General features: G+C 36.4%; 1 protein-coding gene, 1 long non-coding RNA gene and 1 other non-coding gene across 3 annotated transcripts in view; 1 reads left to right on the top strand and 2 right to left on the bottom strand.

Moving 5' to 3' along the window:
* The window catches only part of LOC132032552 (uncharacterized), a 78,898-nt gene that overhangs the window by 21,146 nt on the left and 36,263 nt on the right, over positions 1-21,489 (bottom strand). The window lies entirely within an intron of this gene.
* Positions 4,038-20,211, top strand: LOC132032550 (serine/threonine-protein phosphatase BSL3-like). The gene is made up of 15 exons (XM_059422184.1): positions 4,038-4,162; positions 4,719-5,136; positions 8,773-8,833; positions 8,930-9,008; positions 9,096-9,178; positions 9,297-9,391; positions 9,471-9,570; positions 13,780-13,849; positions 14,728-14,829; positions 14,903-14,984; positions 15,133-15,312; positions 18,340-18,613; positions 18,709-18,940; positions 19,027-19,197; positions 19,935-20,211. Exons 2-15 carry the CDS (start codon positions 4,737-4,739, stop codon positions 20,175-20,177), a joined length of 2,172 nt encoding a protein of 723 aa, XP_059278167.1. The 5' UTR covers positions 4,038-4,162; positions 4,719-4,736; the 3' UTR covers positions 20,178-20,211.
* LOC132035620 (U5 spliceosomal RNA) lies at positions 10,962-11,074 on the bottom strand. Its single transcript, XR_009409350.1, has one exon. It is a non-coding gene; the product is annotated as a U5 spliceosomal RNA (small nuclear RNA).

Below are 21,489 nucleotides of genomic sequence, written 5' to 3'. Positions count from 1 at the left end.
ATGGTTAGTGAAAATGCGATGTATGAGTCAATGAAAATGTAATAATGAGAGGGAAAAAAGAAAAGAGAAAAAGGTGAACAAGTTTAAAAAGAATTCCTTGTTCTTGAAATGAAAAGAAAAGAAAGTAAACAATAATAACTTATGTGTGCGTCACATGAGCATCTGTGCACCGCATCATATATAGTAGAAACAGTTGTTCCCTAAAAAAATAGTTTCTATCAGTCTATGTTGGTTTGTCGGCGAAAATAGAGCGTTTCGGTGTTCGACAACCACATGAAGTAGAAGTAGCGATGTTGAAGTTCGAGTAGCAATATCAAGTTCGGCAACCAGAGGAATGTGCGGATAACCAGGAATGAAGATTTGAAGATGTTATGCCCTTGAAGAGGTAGCACGAGGAGCACAAAGTAGAGAAATCAACCAAAAGAGGGTTGTGACAGAGGCTGAAGTAAAGGAGTTCTGGAAAAAAAATGCTGACTAAGGAGTATTCTGTTGTAGAACAACTAAAGAAAGTACCAACCCAAATTTTCTTATTGTCATTATGATGATTTCTGCAACTCACACGAGCGCTTTGGTGAAGGTGCTAAGTGAAGCTTATGTGCCAGCCAAGACCACTAGTGAGAATTTCTTAGCCATAGTCGGGAAAGTTCTGAAAGCCAACAAAGTCTCTTTTCATGATGATGAGCTGACACCTAAAGGATTGGGATACAACAAAGAATTGAACGATCTACTGTAAAGTGCAGGGATAAGTTCGTTTGAAAGTTTTGATTGATGCAGGCTCGCGTGTTAACATTTGCCCTTTCACTACCTTCTGAGATTTGGGAACTGACATTGGAAAAATTTGTGAAAAATATGAGGTTAGGGATTTTGATAGCGCCATAAGGGGTACGTTAATGGAGAATTTGAATTGGCTCTGAAAATTGGACTTGTGGTGTTCATAGTGGAATTTCAAGTATTGAACATATTTGTTAGTTACAACTTGTTGCAGGAAGGCCATGGATACGGTGATCACGATCCCTTCTAATATGCACAAGACTCTGAAATTTGTCTGGAATCATCATTAAGTTGTGAAATACAACAAAATACAAAAATCGTGAAAATAAAGTGGAGTAAAATTAGGCTCTATATTTGAAACATTCACTATATTTACACCAAAAAAAGATGAATATATTGAAATAAAAATAAATACAATTCAAATTGAACTATTAACACCGTAATAAAACATGTTTTAGCTCTCCATTCTCTCTTTGGGCGGCGGGGAATGGTGACTTGACAGTAGGCACCATAGGCAACAACTTCAGGACGGGTTGATGCTTTTGCAAAGCTTCGTTAAAGAAGGAAAGCCTATTGAACCTGGGAATTCGAGTAGAGTAGATCCACCAACAAGAACAACATCGTGTAGATTTTTGTTAAGCATCCCTAAACATTTCTCAACTGCTCCATACACTTCCCGAAAAGATCCATGTTCAACTCCTTAACTGCACTAGTAATGGTCGTATGAAGTCAACATATTGAATCGATTTCAATTGTTGTTGCGGTGGAGGAAAGAGTTCTTTTCGCCCTTTCACAAGCTGTCCTCAATCTTCTAAGAGCTCTCGGGTTACCAGTGATGTCTTTCTTGTTCTTTCTTTTAAATTCTTGAACAAATGGTGAGGAGAGGGAACGAAGAGAGAGAAAGAGAGGGGTGAGAGGCGGTAGGGAGGGGAAGGAGAGAAGAGGAGAGAGAATTTTTTTTAGGGTTTGGAGAAGATGAAAAATCTTAAATGTGTAGTGAGGGAGAATAGAGAGAGGTATATGCATTTTGAAAGTTCTTTGGATCAGTTATGGAATGCAATTTTGGAAAAATAAAGCTATGAGAATTAAATAAAGAATAAAGTAGTTATTATTTAAATAAGTATTAGAGGTAGCTATGATAAGTAAATTTTTCAATTTAATTTGTTCAATAGCTGCAGACTTGTTTTGAATTTGGTAGTTCTTGATGTTTTGCTTTTAATAATATTGTGTCTGACATTTTTCGTTGCTTTTCTTTTCAAGAAAAGAATGAGACTCCTGTATGTAATGAAACACTATTAAAATCTATATGTTATCATTTCATTATTATTTTCGTTAAATCTAGATATAAATTTAATATGACAGAGTCATGAACATGGCCACTAGGGTTGTTCATTATTACAATAACTAAATTTTCTACATTAAATGGAATTGTTTGGAAGATTTTCTTAAATTCTTCAAGGAGTTCAATTGCATCATTCCCCGCTTCCATCGCTAAACATTTCTTCGAATATAGTTTTATAAGTTAGGTGATCTGTAATAATAATAAATTATCCAAACATGTCAAACAATACCTCAATTACATATTCTAATTGACGCTCTATTGCAAAAATCATACAAAATTGAAATAGTTAAAGTCTTAAATTACGACGTAAAAGAAGATCAGAAATAAAATTATATAAACATGAAGGCGGGAAAAGAATTAGTCATGGAAATTCAAACAACAAAGTACAAAGGAAATGCATCAGGAAAAAGAAAGGAGTAATTTCTTCTTCATTTATTCTTTGATCCTCTACCCATGACGTTGCTATTTGCGCTATTTCGTCATTTTTAAAATGGAAAAGGCTTAAAAATGTCCTTAACCTATTGAATTTGGCTAAAAAAAATATCCTCATTCCACCTATGGGACCAAAACTGCACTCAACGTTATCTTCGACTTTCGGCTTGAAAATACCCCTAAAACTAATGATTGACTAGTTGACTAGACGTGACTTTAAAAATATCACGTGACAATGTATGATTGATCAAGTATTAAACCAATGTGAGGTCAATAAGTCAATTATCCGCCTCACATGTATTGATCCGACCTTGACAATGTAAAATGCTACATAAATGATCTTTTTGGTCTATTTTCTATTCTCACACACTACATACATAGTGAGGCTACTTTCAATCCACTTGACATCACAAAGATTTTTAAATATGAAATGTTGAGGTTAAAGGTAACAACAACATCCCAATACTTCAAAATTTAAGTATTAATTAGACAAAACGTAGATAACTTTAAGTAATTTTGAGGTATTGAAACAAGTTTTGATACACTTGTTTGCAAACCAAAGGTAAGTTTTTGTTGCCTTTCAAACGTACTGGTCTTTAATTTTTGTCCCTCCGTTTATTTAATAGAAAGGCATAAGTTCGGTAATTTTTATTTTTATCTAACTTTTGCCTCGCTCGTCATAAGTTCTGCAGGAATTAAGTTATACGGCATAAGCTGTGTAGTATTTTTCATATTATGTTGAGAGTTGAAAGTTTGCCTTTTTTGGTATAACTTGTGTGGATGTTATGATATATATGACGAAGTTAAATGTAAACCTTTGCTGAGCGAAATCTAAACTTATGTCGTTTTTCAGATTATGTTGAGTGTTAAATTTTTTATCTTGTCTGACATAACTTGTGGAATGTTATAATACATACGTTGAAACTAAACTTAAACTTTGCCTAGAAGAATCTAGGTTATACGGCGTCAAAAGTCTTTGAAGGGCAAAAAAAATTACAGACAATAAATTTGAGGGACAAAAATTAAAGGAAAAATAACAATCTATGTCTATTTGGAGAAAATATTTACATGAAATTGCCCATATTTCTAATATTACCTGAAATGCCCTTTTATACATTATTATACACTGTTATACGAGATTGATACATTGTCTACATTAAGAGGTCGTTTGGTACATGGTATAATCTAGGATATCCCAGTAGTAATTTTGGTATTAATTTGTACCATATTTGGTAGGCGTATAAATTTATACGTAGAAGGTATAAATTTATACTTTCTATCAAATAGAGTATAAAATGAAGCACAATCTTAAGGATGAAATATCCCACCTTATCCCATTAATCTTGGATTATTTATCCCATCTATTAGTCCCGGAATTATAATCTCAAGATAATTTAATTCGCATACCAAATGACTCCTAAGTGTATAATATTATAGTTCGTGTGAATAAACACTGTTGAAAGAAAATAAAATTAGTTATGCGAATGTAAATTAAAAATATGACAGCGTAAATATAAAATTAAAGACCACTAGAAAAAAGGACATTTGTGGGAATGACCCAAATCAAAGAAGCAGACTGCCGTAACAGTTATATTTTTCCAGAGCGCCCACAATAAGGTACTCTCCGCCGTTATTTCATCAATTAATCATCGGATTCTCACACAAAGAGAGAAAAAAATAGAAACTTTTAGAGAGAGAGAGAGAGAAAGCATATTTCAATACTACACAGTAGAGAGAAGAGGAAAAATAAAAATCAAAAAGAGATTTATAGAGAGAGAAAGTGTATGTATTTGTAGAGAGAGAAAAGAGAGAGAGAAGAAAAACCTCAAATTTTTTCTCTCCTTTCCTTTCCCAAAGGGTTTCAATTGTAATTTCCTGCATTTGAATCGGAAAGGATCTTGAAAAAAAAAAAAAAAACTAGGGTTTCATAATTTGCAATTGACTCGAATTGTAAAAAAAAAAAAAACTAGGGTTTCATAATTTGCAATTGACTCGAATTGTAAAAAAAAAAAAACTAGGGTTTCATAATTTGCAATTGACTCGAATTGTAAAAAAAAAAAAAACTAGGGTTTCATAATTTGCAATTGACTCGAATTGTAAAAAAAAAAAAAAAAAAGATGTTGATTCACTATGCAAATTATTATTTTTAACAATTTAGGGTTCTTCTTCGAAGGTTTTTGAATTTTCAGATATGGATTTAGATTCATCCGATCAGGATCCAAACAGCGGTCCAACATTGGACACGTCATCATCATCCGAATCAACAACTCCACCTCAGCAGCAGCAGCAGCAGCCACCACAGAGTAGTAGTAGTAGTACGACTACTACTACTCCGGCGGCGGCTGCTGGTGGTGGAGGGCCGAGGTGTGCACCGACGTATACGGTGGTGCAGTGTGTTATGGAGAAGAAAGAAGATGGGCCAGGACCGAGGTGTGGGCACACGTTGACGGCGGTGCCTGCTGTTGGTGAGGAAGGTAGTGTGGGTTATATTGGTCCTAGGTTGATTTTATTTGGTGGTGCTACTGCACTTGAAGGGAATTCTGCTGCTTCTGCTGCTGCTGCTCCGTCATCGCCTGGAAGTGCTGGAATTCGTACGTTTTACGTTTCCTTATTGAATTACTGGATTGTTTTGATAGGTTATTGAATTTGAGAGCCCTTTATATGCTGGTTTCTTTGAGTTGATTGGGACTTTTAGATGAGGGTTGACATTTTCTTTGTCTTAGGGGTCGTTTAGTAGAGTGTATAAGAATAGTACTCAATAGGGTTTATTAGTAACGCTTTTTTGCTGAGATTAGATGAGGTGGAATTCGTACGTTTCCCCTCATTGAATACTGGATTGTTTTGATATTTAAGGGCGTTTTTTTTTTTTTTTGTCCAAGCGTATCTTGTCTTTGCTATGAATTGTTGTCCTTGGTTAACGATAATTGTTGTTTTTCCGATATTTGCGGATTCTATTGATACTTTAGGGGTCGTTTGGTAGCTGGTTAGGAGCTAAGTTATTCATATATTAAATCCCGCATAATTAATGCTCCCTCCCTCCCTCCCAATTTATGTGGCATAAGTAATACCATATTTGTTAGCATCGAATAATGGATTCTCTTGATACTTTAGGGGTCGTTTGGTAGCTGGTTAGGATCTAAGTTATTCATGGATTAAATCCTGCATAAGTAATACCATGTTTGGTAGCCTTCACTTTAGGAGGCGTTTGGTAGCTGAGTAGGAGCTACGTTATTCATGTGTTAAATCCTGCATAAGTAATACCATGTTTGGTAGCATTCACTTTAGGGGTCGTTTGGTAGCTGATTGGGAGCTAAGTTATTCATGTATTAAATCTGACATAATTAATACCATGTTTGGTAGCATTCTTTTGCTAAGTTATTCATGTAGCTGGAAGTGTTAGAATTCGTACGTTATCCTCATTGAATCTTGGGATAGAGCGCTTTATATGCTTGGTTTTTTGAGTTGATTATGGCATTTAGATGAGGTGGCCACATCATTCAACATTTTCTTTGTCCTTGGGGTCGTTTGGTAGAGTGTATAAGAATAGTACTGATAGGGTTTATTGGTAATGCTGTTATGCCGAGATTAGTTATGCTGGGATTATATGTACGTTTCCTCATTGAATAACTGAATTCTCTTGATACTTTAGGGGTCGTTTGGTAGCTGATTAGGAGCTAAGTTATTCATGTACTAAATCCTGCATAAGTAATAGTATCATGTTTGGTAGCATTCTTTTGCTATGTATAAAGTTCAGCACACGTAATACAATCTTTGGTTTGCAAATAACTAATACATATATAAGTTATGAGGAAATATATGTATCATTTTGTGAAGGATAGAAGATGAAATAACTACTACATGAATAACTAAACCCTGCATAAAATAATACTCCCTTCGTCCCAAAATAAGTTTCGCTTTAGCTTATTTCACGCCCATTATGAAAAACAATAAATACAAGGTATAGTTTACTAAGTTACCCCATTAGATGTTTCTTGAGAACTGAACACTATTAAAAAGAAGTAGTTCTTTAATATAAGGGTATAGTTGGAAACAATTATTATATTTTGTCTTGAATTCTTAAAGTGACACTTATTTTGGGATAACTTTTTATTTTGCTAAACTGAAAGTTATTTTGGGACGGAGGGAGTACATAGATTCCCTCAGCGCTTTAAATGCTGGATTTTTGAGTTGATTGGGATTTTTAGATGAGGTGGTCACACAATTTTCTTTGTCTTAGGGGGGTTAAGTAGGACGTAAAGACAGATTGTCTCTGTCTGCTTAGTCACTCTCCAGTGTTTCTCGTTGATTGAATTGCTTGCTAGTTCTTTTGTTTTGTATTGAACTGCATGCATATTCAGCTTGATCAGAGAATCCCTACACAAAAATATAGATATTTTATGGTATTCTATTAAAAAGTTAAATATTAATCAGGGCTTCCTTTAATCACGTTGCATGTGTATTGTTGCTTTGAGAGACAAATTTCAGAATTTGCGCAAGCTCATTTATGTCCGTTATCACAACTTATTGTGTTTCCCATTTGAGGCTGTAGATGCATTATGTGCACGTTTCTTACATATTAATAGTATACGTAAGTGAGTTTTGCACGGACAATGTTTTACCTTAGGAAATTGGAAATGCTTTCTGGATCATTTTTCAGTTTTTGGCTCGGAATAATTGTACATGAAACATATAAGGTTTAAGGATAGTGTTTTGGTGCTATCTTTTCATTAAAGGATGATCTATGTAACTATAATGTTCCGATAATACTTTGACTATTAAAGGTTGATGACGATCTCTTATTGACTGAAACAAGTGATACGGGTTAGAGTTGGGATATTTAAAAAAAAAAAAAAAAAAAAAAAAAAAAAGGAAGTTTATAGAAATCATTTTTTACGATTCAAAGTAACCAAAGAATAGAAAATGAGTTCATCAATGAACATTTTCCTTACTTTCCCTGAAGAGCATTTCGGCCATACCAAACATAAGTAATGAGGGAATATCTGTATCATTGATAGAAGATGGAATAACTAAAACATGAATAACTAAACCCTGCATAACTAATCGCTGGATAAAATATTACAAAGATTCCCTCATAACTAATCCCTGTGTTACTAATACTTGTTATAACTCTAACCAGCTACCAAACGACCCCTTACTGAATTTGAGAGCGCTTTAAATGCTGGGTTTTTTGAGTTGATTGGGACGTTAGATAGGTGGTCACACTATTCAACACTTTGCTTTAGGAGGTTAAGTAGGACATAAAGATTGATTGTCTCTATCTGCTTAGTGAGTCTCCAGTGTTTCCCTTTGATTGAATTGCTTACTAATTCTTTTGTTTTGTATTGAGTTGCATATTCAGCTTAATCAGAGAATACCACACGAAAATATATATGTTTTATGGTATTCTATTAAAATGTTAGAGATTAATCAAGGCTTCCTTTTATCACGTGGCATGTGTATTGTGAGCGAAATTTCAGAAGTTGCGCAAGCTCATTTAAGTCTGTTATCACAACTTACTGTGTTTCCAATTTGAGGCTGTAGATGCATTATATGGACGTTTCTTACATATCAGTAGTATACATAAGTGAGTTTTCCATGGACGATGTTTTACCTTAGGAAACCGGAGATCCTTTTTTGGATCATTTTTCAGTTTTTTGGCTCGGGATAAATGTATATGAAACATTATAAGGTTTAAGGATAGTGTTTTGGGGCTATCTTATCATTAAAGGTTGATACTATGTAACTATAGTGTTTCGATAATATCTTTCATTATTAAAGGTTGATTATGATGTCTCAGTGTTGACTGAAACATGTCATGTGGGTAAGAGCTGGGATATTTGTAAACAAATTATTTATGTTCATAGGAGACGGAAGTTTATTGGAAAAATCGTTTTTGGTGATTCAAAGTAACCAAAGAATAGAAAAAGATTTCATCAAAGAACATTTTCGCTACTTATCCCCAAGACCATTTCGGCCATACCAAACACAAACACCCTGAAGGGCTATTATCTCTAAGAACCTTCATGGAACACAAGAAGAGGAGGCTTCTCCGGAGCTAGTTCTGTTTACCATGATAAAGCGTGAAATCTGGTTCATCTAGAATAATCAGTTGATAGAGGGGGTCCATTTAATCCTCTTAAGTAGAGAAGCATGCCTTTATTGATAGTACAACTGAAATAGGCACATTTTGAAGTTATAGTAACAATTAGCTTTCCATCTGATTTCAGGCTTAGCAGGGGCTACTGCTGATGTGCACTCTTATGATGTTTTGACAAATAAATGGTCGAGGTAAGTGTTGATTGTGAGTCCGTGATCTGCTACATTCACTTTTGTGCTTTCCATAGAAAGGTTGAAATGTGGTTCTTTTTCTTGATGAAATTATAGGATAACTCCAATTGGAGAGCCACCGACGCCGAGGGCTGCTCATGTTGCTACAGCTGTTGGAACTATGGTTGTCATTCAGGTTTGTATTAACTGATAGCTTGTTGGTTTAATTGTGCTTGATCATCTGGCCCTTCAAGTTTAAGATGCCTATTCTGATTCATCCCAGGGTGGAATTGGTCCAGCCGGTTTGTCAGCTGAGGATCTTCATGTTCTGGACCTTACACAACAACAACGACCACGATGGCACAGGTTAGCACTTGAAATAACTGTCGTTGTCATTGAACTTGTATGCTGTTGACTTGTGAAAACGTATTTAAGTGCTGACAAACTTGCATTACAGCTACTGAAATAATTTTTATCATTTTAGGGTTGTGGTTCAAGGACCTGGTCCAGGACCTCGTTATGGACATGTCATGGCTTTGGTAGGGCAAAGATATCTCATGGCAATTGGTGGAAATGACGGTTAGTCTAGTGAAGAGGCCTCCTCATTTGTAAGCAATGATATTGGTCAGAAAATCATAACGGGGTCCGTTGTTTTCAGGAAAACGACCTCTAGCAGATGTTTGGGCTTTGGACACTGCTGCAAAGCCATATGAATGGCGAAAATTGGAACCAGAGGGTGAAGGTCCTCCTCCTTGCATGTAAATTTCATGCGATTTCTCTCTCTTGCTTACACACACTTTTTAGGACTGCATTTTAATTCACTTGTTGCCTCTTGTGAGAATTTCATGATTTCTATTCTATTGTGCTTTATATGGTGGAAAATCTCAATATTAATTACATGTCTATTCGAAACTGTGACTTATTCCCACAAATAATTAAGTGATATGAAAATGTATTATATGCACCATATTGTGTCAAACGTCATTGACGGTTTAACTTACAAAGTGCATCTATATGATTGGTGTTTTAAGAATATGTTACTCTATTTCCTTTATGGTATTCTCTTTTCTAGTCTATGAACTATCTACACTTGAGTGCTGTGCCATTGGTAGTTAGTGTACTATAAATGAACTGAATGCACTTCCCATTCTTGTCAATATTTGTTGCATAACGTTAGGACAGTATGGAGTCCAATTCTGAAGGCTGGGCTTCCAAAATTGCAAGAAAATTTAGTGTGGTGAGATGTAGTTTAACTGTTGCACCTACAATGGGCTGATTGTTGTCTTAGTGATCTGGTTGTTTCCATTTTTTTTTTTTTCTGTTTTGTTTCTTTTCTATTGTGTACAGAAGTTCTTGCTGACTAATTATAGTTTCGATGGACTAGTTTGTGTATAAGTGGCTTTTAATCTATTAACTATCTGGCCAGACACTTTTGATGGTTGTTGATGTAATATAAATGAATTGAATGCACTTCCGAATATGGAGAATCATGTTACATCATGCTAGAAAGGAGTTCCAAAATTGCAAGAGAAATTTAATGTGGTATTATGTAGTTCCAGTACTGCACCTGTAATGAGCTGATATGCAAAAGTCGGTTATCTTCTTGTTTTAGTTGTAGAACAGTGTATGTATGTGCTGATTGGGATCAATACATATAATGATGCTGCGTAGTTACATGAAGTTAAAGGGCAGTGCAGTTGAGGTGGGTTTAGCTGGTTTGTAACTGTCCAGCGCCAAACTACAAATTGATAGGTTCAACTTTCTCAAAAAAAATGATAAGTTGTTCAATTGGGTGTTACATTGTCCCACATCGGTTCTTGATAAAAAAAATTGTTCCACCTCGGTTGTGGGATGTGTTGTTGGTCTCTTTATGTGATTTGGACAATCCTCACCTCTTGAGCTAGCTTTTAGGTTGAATTAGGCCAAAGGTCCTTTTCTTATCATATTGATATTATGTTGAAGCGTGTGAACATCTCACCTAAAAGCTTAAGCTATAAGAGAGAGCACACTTTTTTTTTTTTAGCTAGTCTTAGGGTACGTGCTTTGCCGATGTTCCCTGTACTCTTGACTATAAAATTCTAAAAAAGAAGAATGAAGAAAAAAATGTGAGGTCCTAAAATGGAGTGTTTTTTTTTTTCCTTCTTTTGTAATGATGCAAGAGAACCCCTACAAAAATTGGCGTATGCCACTGATTGCAGCGCGCACACGGTATTCTTTAGTAAAAGGTGAAATTATAGTTTGCTTTGTGCTCACTGCGGGGCTGCGTTAAAAAATGGAGAGTGTTGATCCTATTTAGCTAACCAATTAAAAGATTAAATTTATCCATCAAATGAGTTCTTAGATGTTTTTTGTGACTTCTTGCTTTGTCCCCACTTACCAAAATTATCTAATTATTTTCTTTCTTTTGTGATTAACTAGCTGAATATACTTGATTTAAAAAAATTAAATGATAAGATTGTGTTAATATATCTCTGCATCTTTTCATAAATTAGATTATTTGAACATGACATGCAATTGTTAAGTGTCATTTCATAAGTATCTTTAAATATTGACGATGAGTTAAAGAGCATAATGTTGATTGATAATGGGATGATAAATTTGTTGGAAGTAGTTTTTTTTTTTTTTTTTGACAAGTTAAATATTTTTATCAACAAATGGGGAAATGTATACCAAAAGGAGAGAATTTACACCAAAATATGATTCTCAACAAAAGAGACCTAATCCTCTATACAAATAGGGACCTCATAAGTACACCAAAAGAAATCTAGAGATAGAACACTACTTTGCAACCTTAAAAATCTTGCTCCACCCGCAAGGGTGGCTCCGTTGGTTGGGCATGGGGCTTCCATAATGGAGGTCTCAGGTTTGAAAGCCTCTGCCTACGATAGCAGGGGATTTGCCTTGTGGGTCGAGCTCGTCACACATGGCTTGCGTAGTGCAGGTTATCTCTCCTGTGTGGTTCCGGGCTATTACACAGGAGCGGGGCTTACGTGTGCGCACCCAAAGGGTAGCTGCTGTGGGTTCCCTTGCCCAAAAAAAAAAAAAAAAAAAAAATCTTGCTCCACCCCTCAAATGCCCTGCTGTTTCTCTCATTCCAAATGAACCACATAAATTGCTAAAGGGACGACTCTCCATTTTCTTGATCTTTTCTTCCCTCTTCTCTGATTCCAACTATGCAAAGCCTCCTCCTTCATTGTGCGCGGCATCACCCATTGCATTCTAAACAAATTGAGAGCCGCTCTCCACAAACGACTGGCCACCTTGGAATTACTTATAGAGTATGTATTCACAATTTCGTGCATAAATGTCATATACGGATTATTTGAGTGAATGATGCAAAGATTGTCTCAGCACGCGTTTTATGCGTGTACCCCATATTTCAATGCGTACGTTATTACATAAATATTATTGAACGATGTGTTCCATGTTTCGTTCTAGCTTACTATTCCCCTTCAACTACATATTTAACTTAACTTGAAGGTGGAGATTTTCAATTCAGTTACGCTCAAATTTTCTATGCATGTGTTAATTATGTGTACACAACAAAATAATTTCTTTATTTATATATTTGCCTGAATTTTGATGGTCAGAATTACTCAATATCTATGCTGGGTGGAGATAGTAAATATCCAATAAAATAGTCTAGATGCGCGCAAGCTGATGAATACTATCATCATAAAAAATGTACACTATATAACAAAACATAGTAGATCAATGATTTTCCTACACGATAGATCATATCATGACATGAAGAAAATCATCAGTATTAAGACAATGAAACAACACCGATGGTACTTGTGCAAATAAATGAACAGCCTTAGCCTCAAACTTTCTTGTAAAACCAAAAAATACCGGCTCCAATATTTTCTCCAAAATAAAAAAAATAACTCACTTAAATATAGTTACTAATATATTATTTGAAATGACAAGCTTGATTGAATAATGTTGAATACATGGAATCAATTTGTGGCAGAGGATTCATGTTACGGAAGGATATAAATATTAATTACAAACTTGGTCCATTCTTGTAAGACATGTAATCAATCTATTTGTGTTAATGAAGGAACCAACAAAACCCTTCATTAAGTTCAAGTTTTAAAACTTTTCAGTCCTAAATAGGGATGTTTTTTTTTTCTTTTTTTTTGATGACATGGGAACCCGCAGCCGCTACCCTTCTCGTTCGTACGGAAGTAAACTCTTTAAAATATTTGGTTTTAGAATTCTATATATAAGGAATTCTTGCTTAGTTCAAACAAGGCTAACAAAAATTTTAGTTGATTTGGAAGTCCTAAATATTAGGATAGTAATTAATTTACAATTTTATCCAATATAAAATCTGTTTTATAAAGGGTAAAAAAGGCGAACGACATTTTGCTAAAGGGCTTCATGCTTTTAATATATATAGATAAGAAGAAAGCACACTTTTGTTTATTTTATTATATCTCAACACACCCCTCATGTGCATGCCTAATTCTTTTTCTTTCATTGGCCAAGCACGTTAAAATTCTTTTTGATAATGCGTGGCAGTGAGACTCAAACCTAGGACTTTTGTTAACTCCAATATGGTGATGGAGTTGACAAGAATGATATTAGAGTTGCTTCTGCCTTGTTGTATCATGCTTGCCTCAGTGCCACGAAATGTTCTCAAAAGAAATGGAAGATGCATTCTTCCTTATTTGGAAGATTGGCTTTGATGAACAGTAGGGTTTGGTGACTTACTACAAGATATGTTGGCCATTCCGCGAGGGAATCCCTTTAAGTGTTTGGTTAAAAAAGTTAGGCATTTTCTACCTTTATCAAAAAAAAAAAAAAAAAAAAAGTTTTGCATTTTCGTTTTCATTTTCTTTGTGGATTGTCATGAGTTCCCTTCGATAAGATCGATGCTGAAATGAATTATTGCAATCCTGATCTGGACTCACCAATGAAAAATATGAGGAAATGCTTATGAGCTTGTGTTACTTGGCTAGGTACGCAACTGCAAGTGCACGCTCTGATGGTCTTCTTCTGCTTTGTGGAGGGAGGGATGCCAATAGTGTGGTGAGTGAATCATGTTTTCTTGCAAACAAAAAAAATTGTTTCTTATGTGATAATTGTTCCTTAATGTCTTATAAACACCACTCACTTTGGACTTAGAAGGCTATGTTACCATGAAGTTTACCTTTTTACTTGAAGAGGAATAAAATTTCTCTATGCTTCAATTCCACCACATCCGCTGCCTCTTCTATATTCATGATTTCTCACAGAATTTTTCTTTTAACCTTCGCGCACACATGTAGCCTGTATCCTTGATGGTACATGATTCCTATCTATGCCACTAAATAAGTTTGTAAGCTGTTGCCAGTCAACTTCATGGATAAATACTTAAGTGGAGTTATTCACACTCCCCAGTTTTCGATTACTCTCCGTTTTCATTTATATGGACGAGATATTGCATGTGTTAATTTTTTTCCTTAATCCGACTCACGTGTAGGTCTGATTTTTTTCTTGGGTCAAACACTTGAAAAGTATTTCTGTTAATAATTGGAAGTTAGACCTGAAACCAGGACCTCTTGCATGCTCTAGTAACATGTTCAGTTGTGTAATTACACAGTCCAAAGTTTAAGCTGTTAGAGGGGGGCCTTTTATTTTTCTGTTGTAGCCTTGTAGGTTAGCAAGAATTATGAATGGCCTTACTTCCTCATGTTTTAGTTTCCTGTCTTGGTTTTCTGTCTGATCTTCGTTGATCCCTTGTGCTCCTTCGTCTTGCCTTCTAACTTTGAGTTCTGTTAAACAAATGTAAACATTAAGAAGCTTCATGAGGGTTTTGGATCTGATTTGCAGTTAAGTTGTGCCATGGATGTTGGGGACTTGATTTAAGTATATGTGTTCTAGTGTGATGGTTGGCTTATCATTTCTTTTTCCTTGGTGATTCACAGCCACTAGCAAGTGCATATGGACTGGCTAAACATAGAGATGGGCGTTGGGAGTGGGCCATTGCTCCTGGTGTGTCACCATCTCCAAGATATCAGCATGCCGCAGTAAGTGGTTCTGATGACGCAATTAATCCTCACAAATTGTAAGGTATTTATCAGTTGTATTATGGTATTTTAGGTTTTTGTTAATGCTCGGCTCCATGTTTCTGGAGGGGCTCTTGGTGGTGGACGCATGGTAGAGGACTCTTCCAGTATAGCCGGTATTTTTTTATGCTGTTCTGGTCAATTGCTTATGACAACTGATTTTGCTTGAAGTTTTTAATCTATTGCTATCATGTTTTTTTTTAACGTTAATCCCTAATAACCATGCATTTTTCTTTCTTTCTTTTAACTTTTGTCTGGTGGCAGTTCTTGATACTGCTGCAGGAGTGTGGTGTGACACAAAATCTGTTGTCACCAGTCCTAGGACAGGAAGATATAGTGCAGATGCAGCTGGGGGAGATGCTGCAGTTGAATTGACCAGGCGTTGTAGGCATGCAGCTGCTGCTGTTGGTGACTTGGTATTTATCTATGGTGGTTTGCGTGGAGGTAATGCTAGAAGATAGACATCTTGATTGCTTTCTAATTTGATATTCAGATGACAACTATTTTCACTTTTGGATTGGAGTATGATCTGAAGACCTTACTTATTAATAAAAAAAGATAACTGAAGACATACTATTTTCACTTTTGGATTGGAGTATGATCTGAAGACCTTATTAAGGAAAAAAAATAACTGAAGACATATTAAATTCAATACTCTCTCTTCATCCCTGGGGCTGTTGAGGATGTGCTGTTTGGTGTATGTGTTTACAAGCAGCCAGCCCAGCTAAATCCTGATCTTAGTTAGACTTGTAAAGTATAAGATAGATAGGAAAAATGGAAGTTTCCGGAATGCGTTAGCAACGTCTCTTCTGTATTTCTTGCCCGGTGCATAGACAGACACCTTTACTTGGCCTCAACTGGCAAGTAAACACCCCAACTTTGAGAATGCACATCTAGACAACTTAATTTGGCCGTGTCTAGATGTGCATTCTCAAAGTTGGGGTGTTCTGGGCCAACCTAAATCAAGTTGAGGTGTCTAGATGTGCATTCTTAAAGTTGGGGTGTTTACTTGCCAGTTCGCCAAGTTAAGATGTCTATCTATGTATTATGGCTTTTTTTAAAATCTATTCCTAGTACCACTGATTATGGATACCATTTGTAAGGTAATTGTCTACTTTTCTTATGTTTCACCAATAAAAAGGGTCTACTTTGCACTATACCAATTGATTAGCTGGCTGAGGTAATTAAATAATTATAATAATTATATACCTTATAATAATTACAAACCTTATTGATGAACAGATACACATTCTGGCGAGATTAACTAGTTATCCATGAGGGACACTCTTTTTACGGTTTTCTAATAGGTGGGTTCTTTGTCTTTCATAGGTTCATTGTGTATTTTGTCGTCGTGCCTAGACTGCAAGTCTTAGTGATGCTGATATAACTAATACTAAATGCTGATATTGAATACTGAAACTAATGAAACATGTGTCCACCTCGTCTAAAGCTTAAGCTGTTGAGAGGACAATTTTTACTTACTTTTATATTGGTTTGCAATACGCTCCCGTACGTGCTGGCTGGGCCCCTGGGCCCTGATTCTTTTTCTTCAGCTAAGCACTCTGAAATTGTCTTTGAGGATGGGTAGCAATGAGGTTCAAACTCAGAATTCATACCACATAGAATTGTGCGGCTGGCTAATGGATTAGAAAAGCTTTACTCATTTATTTGTCTGCAGCTGAAACTAATGTTTTAATTTGTCTGTCTTTTAAGTTCTGAAATATTAAGAAGGCATGTCTCTTGTCTATGTAAAAGGTCTGGCCCTGGTTGGCCAACTTTGCCTGGTTGTGTTGCAACTACCATGAATGCTCTTTGTTTGCACCTAGTAGTTAGCTCTCCCCATTGAAGGACTCTAAATTAGTGCTGTAGGCCAAAAAGAGTCTTCTTGTTGTTCGAGAGGAATGAGATGGACTCTTATCTGTTCTAGCGAACGACATGCCTCTAAAATGCTGATAGGACATACTATGTTTTCTACTTTGCCAGTTATTTATTCCATGTGAATAAAATGATGCCAAGGTATGTTTATAGCTGTGCTACTGCAAATGGTTCGAAAAGGCGGGCCTACGTAGTAGATTGAGCTGCAATTAAGAGCACCTCCTTTGTTCACATCAGAACACCTTTTCAAATCAGAATTAGGTTATATAGATAACTGATTGCTCGATATGCAAGCTATTGAAGGCTTCTCTAGCAAAATCTATTCTCATCTGCCTTGGTGTGCAGAGTTACGTGGTACTGTTGGTAGGAGGTAGCAGTCTCCCGGTGGAATAGCCGAGGTGTGCGCAAGCTTGCCCCGACACCCCTGTCATAAGAAAAAGGCAGAAAATTTTACCAATAACGTGCACTTCGATGATGAGAATGAGATCAAACTTTTCTCTTATTCCTCGGTAGAACATGTGCCTTTGAATTTTTTATTGAACTTACTCCAAATAAAGGTGTTGGAGATGTAATAGAAACTGATCAATTATTAAAATAATAATTAGCTGATCTCAGATGAAAGTTTTTTGTTGGGTTGTTACAATTTTCTGTCCAAATCATGAAACTATTGGCTTTCCAAACTATAGATACCAAAATACTGCCAGATTCCTAATCTTAGTTAAATCTCCTAGCTCTAACCTCTTTCCAAGTACTGTAATGACATCAACTTATATGAAAGTATTATTATGAATTCATGCCTTCAAAACTTTTAGTGAACTTATTCCAAATGAAGTGCTAAAATATTGGATATGTAATTGTTGAAGCTGAAGCAAAAAATTAGCTGATCTCAGGTTAAGATGGTTAGTTCTCAGTCGAAATTCTGTAATTATTGATTTTCCAAACTATAGGTACCAAAATGCTGCCAAATGTGTGAATCTTGGCAAATCTCCTAGCTCTTATGTCTTTTCAAGTGCCGTGATGGCATCTAGTTATATTTTCGACTAAGTTGCTCGGACTCGGGTGCGCGTATCCGATATGGTGCGGATCTAAAGGTCGGGTTCATCACATGAATTTTATAATTCGGGGTATGGATTCGAGTGCGGATACGGGTGCAGGGATACGGCCAATAAATGTATACTATACTCAGTATATATCTCGATTACTTAAAGCTGTTGGACTGTAATGAATAAAATCGGTCATAGATGTAGTCAAAGCACCCAAGGTACGTTGACCAAATCTGGTGTGGATTCCACACCCACACCCACATCCATGTCACGTCGACAGGGGTGTGGCAAGGATTTTGAAGAGCCTGAGGAACACAGTTTTTCGAATAGGATTGGCGTCTATGTATATAAACCTATTATTATCAAATATACTTGCTTAACGAAGTATTTTAATGAATTATGTCCCTAGGAGCAGTTATTCAGATAATTTCCTTGTTTATGCTGCAATCTTGCTCTTCTGGTGTTAAGAAATGGCTGATGTTTGGAAAACTCTATGTAGGCAGGTGATATTTTCGTAATACTAAGACAGTCTGAGTTGGTGTTTTTGCCTCAGGGGTACTGCTAGATGACTTGCTTGTCGCTGAAGACTTGGCTGCTGCTGAAACAACTAGTGCAGCTTCACATGCAGCCGCTGCAGCTGCAGCATCTAATATACAAGACGGGAGGATAACCGGTAGGTATGGATTTGGTGATGAAAGAACAAGGCAAACAGTTCCAGACGAAGTTAATGATGGTTCAGTTATATTGGGAAGTCCTGTTGCCCCCCCTGTAAATGGTGATATGTTTACTGATATAAGCACTGAAAATGCTGTGCTTCAAGGAAGTCGGTGAGTTTGCAATTGCATAAGAATGACAATATCTGCTGTTTTTCATATATTGCTTCTTTATGTTTGAATTCCGTTTCTCATGGTTTTGTTTGCAGGAAACTTGGCAAAGGTGTTGAATACCTAGTGGAGGCCTCTGCAGCAGAAGCAGAGGCCATTACTGCTGCACTAGCAGCTGCCAAAGCACGACAACAAGGTAATGGAGAAGTTGAACTTCCAGATAGGGATCGGGGAGCGGAGGCAACACCGAGTGGTGAAGAGCAATCTACCTTGATCAAGCCTGATTCAAATATTTCTACCCCAACTGGAGTCAGGCTGCATCACCGTGCTGTTAGTCCTATGCCTAATAATATGTTTTCATATCAGATTGAATTTGTATATAACTGATTAAATAAATGTATTTAATGCAACTGTAGGTGGTCGTAGCTGCAGAGACTGGGGGTGCCCTAGGTGGCATGGTGCGACAACTTTCAATTGATCAATTTGAAAATGAAGGCAGGCGGGTAAGTTATGGAACCCCAGAAAATGCGACAGCAGCAAGAAAACTTCTAGATAGACAAATGTCCGTCAACAGTGTTCCCAAAAAGGTATGATGACTTAGCTTATGTCCTTCAACTAATTTTGGTTAGTAAAGAGAATTATGGCATTAGCTTGACACTTCTACCGGGTGAACGGCAAATTTGTGCACTTTCTAGTTTCCATCACCCCAGTTCCATGCCACAATGTGATTTGGCTAGTTTCACAGTGTGTTGTCAAAGGTCCATCCAGTGCGCATTAAGCCTTGAAGGTCAGAAAAGCTCAAGGAGGGCGCTTGCCCTCGCTTAAGCTATGCTTCAATGTAGACAAGGCGCTAAGGCGTGCGCCTCCCATGAGTTCTACCTTGAATCAAGCGGTACTAAACAATAAATATAATCGGCAAGAAGATATATCAATTGTCACAGAAAACATATGAATAAATTTATTACTTTTTTTTTGTTATAGACGTATTTATTTTTTCTTTTCATCGTGCCTTTTTTCAAGTAAAACCCACTTTAACTGCCCTTTGTGCTTAAGGCCCCAATAGACCTTTAGCGCTTTTTAAAGCTTTTCACTTTTCACAACACCCTTCTTATTTATCCCGCCATGTGAGCAATCTCGCACGTGGAGTTAACTATTCTCAATACACATGGAAGAAGAAAATACTCCACTTTTTTATACTGTTAACTTCCTCGGAAAAGAACACAATTGTTAGAATGAGTTTCTGTTAGCTTTGGCTGATACACCTTGTATTATAAAAGACACCTGCTTTTGGTTATATTATCTTAATTTTTCCTTACTGTTTCAGGTGATTGCCCATCTTTTGAAACCTCGAGGTTGGAAGCCCCCTGTGAGACGGCAATTTTTCTTGGATTGCAATGAGATAGCTGATCTTTGTGATAGTGCAGAAAGAATATTTTCCAGTGAACCTAGTGTTTTACAGCTAAGAGCTCCTATTAAGATATTTGGTGACTTGCACGGGCAATTTGGGGATCTCATGCGTCTTTTTGACGAGTATGGTTCTCCATCAACTGCTGGGGACATAGCGTAAGTTCCTTGACTCAATCTTGGTTCGTGTTTCTTGTTCTAACCAACCGTGCCCTTTCAGCAGCCTAGGTTGCCTCAGTTCCGTATCTATGAATTTTCTGTACATGTTTATATCCATAAAGTACTTGGGGAAGAAAGTCTCATTATGCCTTCCTCAAATATTTAGAATGAATGAGAATCACTTTTTTCTTCATTATCTGAATTGGCTCTTGCTGAAAGCTTGCTAGTAATTAGGGAACACATGGATTGGTTGCTCTTTGTAGAGACTCTGAGATCCTTTACTTTGTATGCATCTGTATGTAGGAATTTCCGTTTACATTGATATATTCTATACCTCATTAAAGAAATCCCTGTTAGTAGCTACCCAAAAATATATAGAAACTTCCCCAGGGCATACAAAGAAATGAGAAGAGTGTAATGAGGAGGTAGAAACCCAATGGTGTATGCTTTTTTATAATTGGTGTCCCCGGGTTTCTTGGGGCACCTCGACTAATTCCCCCGGTGTACCCACTGCTCCCCCCAACAAGTCCGGTAACTCTTTTAAAAGGGTTGGGTAGAGAGAAAAATCCTTAGTGTTTTTTCCTCCAAGTGGGGTTTTAACCTGATCCTCGTGGTTTCAACCCACTTTGTTGACCCTGGCCCAAAAATTGGGGGGGTTTTTCTTAATAAGGAAATTTGAAGTACTTTTAAAACTAGTCTAATAAGGATGCCATTCTTGAAAAGCGTCCTGGACAAACATGCACCAGATCAAACAAGAACATCTCAAGGTCAAGGAAATAGCTAAAAGGATATGCGTAGCAAGTTCAAAGATCATTTTAAATTTCTGATTTAGATGAGATGATGTAGTTTTATCTTTTAGGTGGCTAATCTTTTTATACTAAAATTCCTCATTTCTTAATCATAGTTACTAAAAGGTTCAGTTATGATGGCCTCTGAACTACTAATATATCAATCTGTCAACCATACTTAATTGTCAAGCGTGGTGCTCTTAGAGAGAGAACGAATTGAACGAAAATTTGTGCGCCTTTGCGCCTTGATGCTAAATAGAGCAACAATTTACGAAGTCCACAAACCCCGGGTTCACTAAGCTTTGGGGATTAAGGAGCCGTTTGGACATGGTTTGAAACCATGATTTGAAATTATGTTTGGACATGCAATTTGGATTTCTTAAGTTGTATTTTTTCTTATAGACATAAAAACCCCACAAGTGGTGAAAACTATCAAAATATTCTCAATTCTTATACAATCTTACCAAATGAGCAAGTCATAGTTCATTACAAAATTAATACGCTACTTAAAGTTTCTAAAAAAAACAT

The sequence above is a fragment of the Lycium ferocissimum genome, chromosome 10, assembly GCF_029784015.1.
Source record: "Lycium ferocissimum isolate CSIRO_LF1 chromosome 10, AGI_CSIRO_Lferr_CH_V1, whole genome shotgun sequence".
NCBI classification, from domain to species: domain Eukaryota; kingdom Viridiplantae; phylum Streptophyta; class Magnoliopsida; order Solanales; family Solanaceae; genus Lycium; species Lycium ferocissimum.
Note: the sequence above shows the minus strand (reverse complement) of the source record. Positions and strands in the feature narration are given on the sequence as shown.